Consider the following 11435-nt stretch of genomic DNA (forward strand, 5'->3'; position numbering starts at 1 on the left):
GTTGAAATTATATTTCTAGTATAAGAAGCTCAACTCTCACAAGTTTGGGAAGACCCAAATGGTGTTAGCCCCAATTTTGTTATTTTTCCTCTCTTGCTAAAAGTTGCAGTTTTAATCCCTCAAAAAACAAAGTATTGCTTCTAATTCCCTCCAACATTCCCCAACTTAATGGCAAAAACGGTGTCACGTGATAGTTTTTATCAAATATAACGATAAATTAAAAAAAAATCATAAGTTATCGTCCTTAAAATGAAAATAGTGCTAAGTTATAGGACCAAAAATAAGATTTTCCTGTGAGAGACGCACGCCAAAAGCTCACTTGACGGCCATGCGAGACATTTTCATTAATTATGTAACAGTCGGACTAAAAGTGAGATAAAATATAAGATATTGTCCTTAAAGTAAATTTTCGAATTATTGGACCAAAAGATAGCAGGGCCTAAGCTATTGGATAAAAATGATATTTTTTTCAAGAAAATATATATAGGGTAAATTACAACAAGTTCCTCAAAGGTTTGGTAGAATTACAAATCCCCTTTGTTATTAGAAAAATTATCAATATCCTCGTGAGTTTAACGTTCGTCTACCAACTAGTCAATCCGTTAATCTTTGTTAGTTTTTCATCTATTTTATATTGTGAACTGACCAAAATGCCCTTGTAAACTACGAATATTATTTTTAAATTTTTTTGAAATTTTCTTTATGAGTTTTTTTATAAGTTTTTAATATTTATAAAAAGAAAAAAGTACAACAACGGCAAAGTTGACAATTAGAGACTCTCATCCAATAATTATATAATTTCATCAAATATTGAATGTATTAGTAATTTTTCAAATAACGAGTGAATATTTATAATTATATCAAACATCATGAAAGTTAATTATAATTTATCCAAAAATATATATATATATAAAGAAATTAGGAAAATGATAGGAATTCACATGGGGTTTGAGCAGGTGGAGTGCTGATCATGATTCCTTTACCATGAATGGGGGAGTAAGGGTAATGTAGCTTGATATGCAAGGTAACTGAGCACCAATATTTTCCTTTTATGAGTAAGTTACAGTACACTTATGGGCCATTCATCACTACTGTCCCTCCCATATTTAGAGGGTGAACTGGATTATATTTTTTTAAAATATATAAAAACCATATATTTAGAGTTTAAAAGACACCAAATTGAATTTAAAGAATAAGTTATTTAAATATTTGGGATAAAATAATTATTAATTACAATTTTAATAGCTATGGACTAAAATCGTGGTAAATAATTTTTATTGTCTATGGTTATTGAAAAACATAGATTTCTACTAAGAAAAAGTTAATTGTCATAACTAGAAGCCATGGTAAAAATATTTATCATGACTTTTAGCCACTCTTGCAGGTACAGAGCCAACAACCATTGCATGACCATTATTAATGACTATTTTATTTTTAATCATGACAATTGACCATGATTAAATATTGTGTTTTCCGCAGTGTAAGTCAGAGAGCCTTACAAAAACTAAACTGATATACATTACGTAAAATATTAAATGTACAAAAATACCCTTATTTTTCTTTACTCAACACATCTCATATACCTATAACTGTGATTTCTTTTAAAATATGTTGACTATCAGCATTTAATTTCTATTTTTCTTAAAAAATATTTGTATATAAATGTATCGAGTAAAATGCATTTTACCTCATGTGATACAAGAAAAATGAGCAAAAAATCCTGTAAAAAAAATTTAGCAGATTACCCTCTGTGTTTTAAAAAATATAGCAAATTACCTAATGTCTAAATTGTTACGGGATTATAATTTGCTTCATTTTTTAAAATACATGGGAGCAATTTATTTTTTATTTTCCAAAATACAGAAAGGTACGTAATTTACTTAAAAAAAAAATTCACATGAAAGTTTTTACTAATTTCTCATATTATAAGGGAGTGAATTGCATTTAACTCATCTCTTAATTCTACACTACAAGAAAACAGGGTATCAGAGATGGACAGTTTCGTCTCTAAATTTTCGTGTCTGATACTCTATTTTCTTGTAGTGCTAGGAGAGTGTCATTGTCTAAGTATGTTGAGTTAACAGGACTATATATACCTGTAATTAGGCAACTAGATGAGCTAAATTTGAAGCATTTATGTCTGTAATAATTTATTCCCTATAGGGTCAAAGAATAAATGATGAAGCCCCCCACAAGAATGTTGTCAGACAACATATTTCCATGATTCTATGTTTTTTCATGCAATAATTTCCAACCATTTAAACATCAACAATAATTCTAATCCAATCATATATATATATATATATGTTAAATTCGTTTGTCTCTAACTTTATTAATTTTTTGAGGCTAATTTTTACAATTTATTATTGATTAAATTAAACGTATTAAATTTTCATCAACTATTCTAATTTTAATCAATGATGAAATATATTGAACACAATACCTATTGCAAACGTAAAGAAGAAAAGTATGATTTTTCGTTAGGTTTAATTATCACAAATTCGCAACGGCTATACAATAACTGTTAGCATTATTTTTAATTGCTAGTAAAGTTAAAATATTAGCTACAGCTAAAAATAATAATATGTATTTTTATTATAGGTAAAATCACAGAAAATAGTGATTACTTGTGATTAAAACTTGCATTTTTTACATAGAATTTATTTGATGATAGTAAATAATATTGATTTAATATAATTTTTAATTTATTGTAGAAAATAATTTCGTACAATTCTCTTGAATATAATATATATATATATGTACTAATTTAAAAAGAAAACCCCTTCTACACTCACAAATGAAATTTTGTGATACCATGGTACTAATATTTAAATATGACCATTATATTTCTAATCAAATTATTTTAAAAATTAATTATAATCATTATTTTTTTAAAAAAAAAAAAGTAACTCCACATTATTTTAACATTAATATACTACTTTTTTTAATTGTATCTAAAATATAAAAAATTATTTATTATATACACACAGGAATTACATACCATTTGAACTGATCTACTATAAAAATGAGACTATATATCAATATCATCACATCATATATAATAATATTATATCTTTGCTTTATACAACATCATTATTTGTACATCCAACAACGAACATATCCATATCCGATGTGGGAGGACTTTAATTCGACCTCTCTTTTTGCATAGAAAAGGTATTAGCTACAGAATCAAATTAGAAGCAACTGACCAACCCAATCTACCTGTGGAGCCCCCACATAAATCTTAAGATTCTTGTTTTTTTTTTTCTTAAATATAGTTAGACTCCTTTTAAAATATAAAACTATATTTTTTTAATAAATTTTTAAAATTATATTTAAACTTTTTTCAAGAATTTTTCATTTACAATCGAACCTCTTTTGTTATGTTTTGTACGAAAAATGCTGACGTCGAAAAATAAAAATTGCATAAACTTCTAATTTTATGCCTCATTCAGTATTTTATATAAATATATGACTAGTTTTTTTCATTCGTCAATGATTACTATTTATCCAATAACAATAATTCGGGAACAACTTTTATTATAAATTTCATCCTTTTAACTTTATGTATTATTAAATTTACCTCTTTACAAGTATAAAGATATTATGATATTTTTGTTAATAAATTATATGGGGTGTCAAATAATGAGTGTAATAAGATTTATGTAATTTTTTTTATTACTGTTAATATTTTTCGTCCAAATATTAAAAGAAATGGTACAAGTGTTTGAAGTTTTCTTTAGAAAAACATATAATTTCATAATTTTAAAGGGCTCTTTTACTTTGTATGACGGGATTAAGATAAGATAGATAACTTTATGATTTCAATCATGCCTTTATCGCAATCAATGACGGGCCAACCAAATTAATATCGAGCTTATACTAAATGAAATAAATAAAAAATAGATCTTAATTGATAGGAATATTAAAACCAATACCTTTTAGTAAAGGAGGCCGAAGGGACTTAAGCATGATTAACTCTTTTTTTTTTAATTTATATGTACACATCAATCTAGTAGATATTCCATATGTCCCTATATGTGATCTTCTTGGCATTCTGTGCATTGCTTTTCATACCCACTTCTTTTCTACTATACTCCGTCCGTGTCTCTGAAACACATGGGCCAGACGTAGGACATGGACGAGAAACCCCCTACTCATGGGCCGAGACTCTTTGGGACCGACTAGGCTATTTCATCATTAGGGCCACTTAAACCTATTACTCAATTCCTAGATTTAGGGGCTTCAAGTTTCTATTATTTTTTATGCCCCTCAAATATCTTTTATTTAAGGATAAATTACAATAATTTTTTCTAATATTTAGTATATAATTAAGAACTTTTTTTTGTATTTGAAAAATTACTAATATCCTCATAATTTAACGAATATTTAACAATTTGCCCAATTTGTTAGGTTTTCATTTATTTATAGTAAAATGACTAAAATGTTCTTGTGGATTAAAAATTATAATTTTATTTATTTTTTTAAATTTTTTTCATCCATTCTGTTTGATTTTTTTTATAAGTTTAAAATTTATAAATAAATTACTGTAAGGGCAAAGTTAACAATTACATACTTCCATCCAAGGATTACATAATTTCATTAGATATCAGGAGTATATTTATAATTCTTCAAAAGAAGATGGGGTATTCGTAATGCAAAATCTTAGGGGAGATCGTTGTAATATACCCTTTATTTAAAGCTCAAAATTAGGGAGGTGGCGGCCCCATCGAGTAGCCTAACATATTTGATTTTGCTGGCTATGAGCAATGTATCGAGCCCATGACGTCTGCATTTTGCCTATCTTGGCAAGCCAAAAAATTAGCCCAATTCAATTAGGTGAGTTAGCATACAATAAGGATGACATATTATGTGCATCATTGACATCATAAGTTATGTCATATATGAAAATCTATAACTTGTTACACATAGGCCGGCTGAAAACAACTCATCAAGCAGTAGGTCAATAGATTTCTAGATTCTCAGGTGATTATTGATTAGGCAAGACTCGGTGAAAATGTCATATCTTTGTCCAGATAAGTCTAAATTTTGAACCATTTTTTTCTTTTTTTTGTTAGTTAGCTAACATGTGCACCTTCTTAATAGTGTATGATTTTTTCTAACTACCCTTCAAATCTTGTTCTGCAAATGCTTATAAATTGAGGTTTTGTACAACCACTCTGGTAACTAAAAATCTCTCGTACTCTTATTATCATTTCCTCTCACGTTTTAGCTACTTTCAAACTTAATTTTGCACTCCATATAAAATTTTTTACTCTGTCGTATTGAATTATTACTGTCACATTATTTTAAGTTTTCCCTTTAAAAATTTAATAAAATTTTTCACCTTAAAATCAAAATGCTAATATCTATTTTATAGGTTGATCCCCTATTAATTTAAAATTTTCATGAAAAATTTTCAGTATTATGGTATTGCTGAATTTTAGTATGCATCAAATTTACTAATTAATACTTATTTATAAAAGTTGAACTTCACACAAACACTCTTGTAATTACAAATAAAAAGCATGAGGAAGATTTTTTTTTAAATATTTTTTTTTTGAGGAAGACTACTTCCTTTCGCACGTGTAGAGCACAGGTTGAAAGTACTCACGTGTGGAGATCCTCATGCGCCGTTCTCCCCACATACAGTCTTCTCTCCTCTTCTTTCGTGCAGTCTCTGCATCCCCCAGCGCTCTCCCCGTCTCCACTGCCCCGCCCCGCCCCCCCAAGAGACACAATCAAACAACATTTGCCTTTTGAATTAACCGATCGACAATCAATTTCAGTATGTACAGAACGGCGGTTTCTCGAGTCAGAGCTCTCAAGGTATGTAATCATCTCTAGTTCTCCCTCTTAACCCTAGCCTCTAGTCTCCACACCACAAGCACACACTCACGCAGGCACTTACTCGCTGATTGATTCTGTGCGCGTATTTGTGTTTATATTTATCTTTGTTGTCTGTGCGCACGATTCTGTTCTTTAGATCTAATGGCTGCTCATCAATGAGTTGCGTATTTTAATTTGTCAGTGGTTATTATTTTTGTGTGGCTGGAAATTTACAATAACAAAAGCTGCTGCCTTGTATGAAAAAATTAGATCTTTATTGTTTATGCTTAACTTAAGCTCGGGGAATAGAATGAAATTTTTCTGTAGGAGCATTTTTCATCAGTGTCGTTTTATATGTGCTGATAAAAATGCTGCTTGCTATAGCAATTTCTTTCAGTTCGGTTTTATATTTGCTGATAAAAACTGCTTGCTATAGCAATCCAATCATTTTAATTACGATACTTGATTCTGAGCATTGTGTTGCTGCTAACAAAGTGATAAATGCCTTATAGGAGTATTTATTTTCTATATGGCTTCCTTTTCATTGAATTAATGCTGCTTAGGATAAGAATCGGATCTTTAGTTGCCTGTGGAGGTTGGGGACTTTTGGCTGTAAGGATAGGTGTTTTTATTTTATGGTTTTAGAGCATAAAATTGTAATTAAGACCCTAAAATAAGTTTATTGGTAATATAAAACTTTGCATTCAGATGGCAGCACATAACTTACAAAAAGAATGGACAGCATAGCAGTGAATCCACATCAAAAGTGTTAATGATTATAATGAAATGGCTATATAATATTCTTGAATGATTTGTGTCTCGATACTCGACAAGAGAGTGTAGTTGTCTATTAACAAAGATCAATTGACTGGGTTCCTTTTATCTCAGGGCCGAACAGGATACAGGGGATTGGCTAGATATGCAAGTACAAGTGCTATTGCAACCAAGTCATCATCAGGAAGTCTTTTTGGTTGGCTGACGGGTGAGAAGTCGTCTTCGCTTCCACCTCTAGATTTCCCACTTAACGATGTTGTTCTTCCCCCTCCATTGCCGGACTACGTTGAGCCTGCAAAGACCAAGATAACCACTCTTCCAAATGGTCTCAAAATTGCCTCTGAAACATCAGCGGTAGGAAATGATTTTATGCTTTGTTTTTTCTGTTAAAGGAATAATTATTATTGTTATATTTGTAAAGCATGTGTTGATTGGTTAATCTTGTTTATCAGAACCCTGCAGCTTCAATAGGGTTATATGTTGATTGTGGCTCAATATATGAAACTCCAGCTTCATATGGGGCCACACATCTCTTGGAGCGTATGGCCTTCAAAAGTACCACTAACCGGAGCCACCTGCGTATTGTACGGGAGGTTGAGGCAATTGGTGGCAATGTAACTGCATCAGTCTCTCGGGAGCATATGAGCTACACCTATGATGCACTCAAGTCCTATGTTCCTCAAATGGTTGAGCTTCTTATTGACAGTGTTAGAAATCCGGCTTTCTTGGATTGGGAAGTTAGTGAACAGGTATATCTTTTCGTCTTTTTCTCAGGAAATGATACTTATACTTCCTTTGCCATTTGGTTATTGAAATAAGATTTTATGATGCCCTCTTTACAGCTCCATAAGGTGAGCGCTGAAATCAATGAATGGTCAAAAAATCCTCAGCACCTGCTTTTGGAGGCTATTCATGCAACTGGTTATTCTGGTCCCTACGCAAATGCTCTTGTGGCTTCAGAATCTGCACTTGGCAGATTGAATAGCAGTGTTTTGGAGGAGTTTGTTGCTGTAAGTTTCAAGAAACATAAATCTTTTCAGTTCTAAGTTCTAACACTTTCTTTTCTGAATGCATGGCCTTGTTGGTAATCTTTAGATCTTTTTTTCAGTGCACTGTCATACCATTATTTAGATATCACTATGAAATTGTCTATAACGTGGTATAGGAAAACTACACTGCTCCTAGGATGGTCCTTGCAGCATCAGGTGTTGACCATGACAAACTTCTAGAATATGCAGAACCACTTCTATCCGATCTGCCTAAAGTTTCTCGACCTTCAGAGCCAAAGCCAATTTATATAGGAGGTGATTTTCGTCGTCAAGGTGATTCAGGGGTGTGTATCATAAGTATCCCACTTCACATTTTGATATGTTTCCTGCCTGCTTTGTGAATGTTGATTTGGAAATTCTGGAATTATATAATTTTCCCATTTTGTCATCAGATAACTCACTTTGCTCTTGCCTTCGAACTTCCTGGTGGCTGGGTTAAGGAGAAAGATGCCATAACATTGACTGTTCTTCAGGTTTGCTTATTCACTTTTTATTCCTGTTTTTAATTGTTAGTATAAACCCCTTCATGAATTTGTTCCTTCTGAACAAATGAGAAACTGGAAGTCTTTTGCTTTATTTCTATTTTCTATCTATTCATTTGTCCAAGTAAATGCTCGTTTACTTTGTTTAATTGCCATCTGGTTTCTGTTTTTTTTCCCCCCTAATTTGTATCTCATCTTGTAAGAAGGTGCTGACTGTAATTATGTCATAGATGCTTATGGGAGGAGGTGGATCTTTCTCTGCTGGTGGTCCTGGAAAGGGGATGTACTCAAGATTATGTAAGTTGTATTATTAAATTGTTAACCAAATGAGTAACTCAACTCATGCATTACATGCATATTCTATTTGGTTATGTTTTAAACCACGTCAGGTTTAATTCTCACTGTAAGGATTTTAAAGAAGCATCTACTCAAAAAATGGCATAATGTAACATTACATCTTTTAATTTGTTAGCCCATGCTTTTATGTCTTCACAAGTCCTAATTCAATATAGTTTTTTTCTGTTTTACATTTTGGTGTTGGATAAATTTTGTTATAAATAGATTTATCATCTGGTGTTATTTTTAATTGATACACAGATCTTCGTGTCCTGAACGAGCATCCTCAGATACAGTCCTTTTCTGCATTTAACAGCATTTACAATCATACTGGATTATTTGGAATTCAAGCTACCACAGTAAGGAAGTTTTTAAATTCACACGTACTTTTAAACTTTAAAGAGCTTTTTTATATGAATTGCTTGGGGTGGCTATATTGCAATATTGTTTGGGCAAATCCAGACTCTTTACTTGTGTTTTCATTTTCAGTTTTCAGTGGCAAATATGTGTTTTCAACTTTGTTTAAGATTTCGTGTGAAAATGAGAATGCGTTCGGATTAGTTATGAAATTGTGTTTTATATTGAACAGTGATGTTAAATCAATATACTTTTTAAAAGAATACGTATAAATAGCCATGTTTTCACTTTAATTACTGATTCAAAAACTGGAAATGAAAACACAAACAAACAGGTGCATGTTTCTATGTTCTTTTAGCTGAGTCATTGTACTATATCCTTCTTTTGGCAGTTTCTCTTGTTTCATGTTTAGTTGGTGATGGTTTACCAAAAAACTGATGCAGTTCAGTAAACATTTAAAATGGCACTTTGATGTATGTCTGGTTATGCATTGCCATGTGTCTTGTCTGAGCAGAAGGGGCTGTACCGCAATGACTGGGTGATGAATTGATCTTGAGATACTTATTAAACCTAGACAAATTGTTGGATGGGCAAGAGAAAGGGGAGATGTTTACCATTGCTAGAAGCGGAGATGTTGACAGTTGCCCATTGCTAGAAGCAATCATTAGTGAAATAAGAGTAACAGCCAGAGGAGCACCTCTGATTGTGGAAGACCTTAGGACTAATGAAAACAGAAACGTGTTTCTCTATAGGCTAAAAGACCAGGGTGTCTAGTTTCATCTATTAGACACAGGGTTATAACTGACAATAGAAACGAGAGAATAGAAAGTGAGGTTTTGGCTGAGACCTAGAGCCGATGTTAATTCAGGAAGCATAAGACTCGGCAAGAATAGGAAAAACAACTTCTTGCTCTCTAACATTATTATTAATCTCAAAAGATCTTTTTGTACTAGAATATCCAAATAAATCCTAAAAGGTCTTGAACATGATCAGTAGCCATGTTAATTCATTAATATGTTTGTGGACAGCTATATTATCTTTGTTATTATGTTTATATTCCTCCATAATGCTTATAAGTAAGAAATTGTCTTAGATAAAAAGATTATAGATAACACTGACTGAGTACAGTTATCACTTGTAGAGATTAAGAATTCTGATCTCCCTAAGTTGTTTCTAATCATTGTTCAGCCAACTTGGAGAGGTGCATATTGGGGTTTCACTTCTCATCTATGATATAAATAAAAGTTGGATTGGTATTAATAGTTTTGTTGACTGGATTGATGTCAGACTTGAGTTGTTAAACTTTCAACGTTTCAATGTCAACTCCACACCATATTATCAAATTGTTATTTCCTCCTAGAGTTTCTCAGTATATTACATTGTCAATTTGCACAATTGTTTCTTATACACCCATGTGTCTTACAATGAGGTGGACATATATGATACCTCTGTAACTCAAAAGCAAATTGTGATCATATTCAGCATGTCTGACTGTATGACCTGTTTTCAGAATTATGAAACAAGATTTTGGATTGTGACAAATGTTCATCCACGCTTTCTCCCCAATAGCATTTCAGTTCAATCAGTATTTTTTCTTAATATCTGTACATTAGTTGTAAGAGGCCATCACATGAATACTGATTATCCTTTTTATGTCATGGTTATACATCTCATGGTCATGGTTGATGCTCATAGAATTTTTTTGGAGTTTGAGGTGATCGGAATGACTAGGGAACTTAATTGCATAATGAATATTGAAGTTCATAGTGGTTTTTCACTTGCTCAATTTGCAAAGATTCTCCTGTCAAGTTGAAGGTGATGAAACCATTCCTTTTAATTCAGGGATCTGATTTTGCACCACATGCTATTGATATAGCTGTTAGAGAACTCGTTGCAGTTGCAACTCCAGGAGAAGGTTTTACCTCTAACCTTATTAAATATTTGTCTTTTAATTCAGCTGCTTTTCATAGTTTGTCTATTTTTTCTGGTGACTGTTGATCCTGAAAGCTGTAGGCCCGATGATTATTATGCATCATATATTTCAGTTTCATCTTTCCTTTTGACTACTTGAGTGTATTGAAGCTATACCTTCTCCATTTTGGGTGATTTAGAATCTTTTATTTCATTTGAGCTAAATCAAAACTTTGCTAAACATATAGATCTTCTCATCCAGTTTGTTTGATGCTTTTGTTTTTCTGCTGAATTTGCTGAACTTGTTAGCCCCCTCATTTTGATTTTGCAGTTGATCAGGTACAACTAAATCGTGCAAAACAATCAACAAAGTCTGCCATTTTGATGAACCTCGAATCAAGAGTATGAATTTTGCCCATGCATCATATGTTGTTGTATTCTTATTCCAGAAATTCTAAAATCATTACTCTGAAGTTTTCTTGCAATAGAAGTGAATGATTTTCTTATTATGTATGCACTTGGTTTTTCCTATTCACTGTTTCGGTTGTCATTGCAGATGGTTGCATCAGAAGACATAGGTAAACAAATTTTGACATATGGAGAGAGGTGCGTCCACTATGAGTCTTTTACTTGAGAATTACTTTTTAGTGATTATGGACGGAAACTGCTATGGGATTTGTGAGGATGTTCTTCTTGC

General features: G+C 31.8%; 1 protein-coding gene across 1 annotated transcript in view; it reads left to right on the forward strand.

Moving 5' to 3' along the window:
* The window catches only part of LOC105173569 (mitochondrial-processing peptidase subunit alpha-like), an 8709-nt gene continuing 2920 nt past the window's right edge, over positions 5647-11435 (forward strand). The window contains exons 1-11 of the mRNA XM_011095359.2: positions 5647-5829; positions 6718-6957; positions 7056-7352; positions 7446-7613; positions 7769-7936; positions 8045-8125; positions 8365-8431; positions 8732-8829; positions 10670-10742; positions 11070-11140; positions 11295-11344. Of these exons, the coding sequence (XP_011093661.1) occupies positions 5791-5829; positions 6718-6957; positions 7056-7352; positions 7446-7613; positions 7769-7936; positions 8045-8125; positions 8365-8431; positions 8732-8829; positions 10670-10742; positions 11070-11140; positions 11295-11344 (1352 nt within the window). The 5' untranslated portion in view covers positions 5647-5790. The remainder of the gene's footprint in view (positions 5830-6717; positions 6958-7055; positions 7353-7445; positions 7614-7768; positions 7937-8044; positions 8126-8364; positions 8432-8731; positions 8830-10669; positions 10743-11069; positions 11141-11294; positions 11345-11435) is intronic.

Source organism: Sesamum indicum, linkage group LG11, assembly GCF_000512975.1.
Source record: "Sesamum indicum cultivar Zhongzhi No. 13 linkage group LG11, S_indicum_v1.0, whole genome shotgun sequence".
Lineage (NCBI taxonomy): Eukaryota > Viridiplantae > Streptophyta > Magnoliopsida > Lamiales > Pedaliaceae > Sesamum > Sesamum indicum.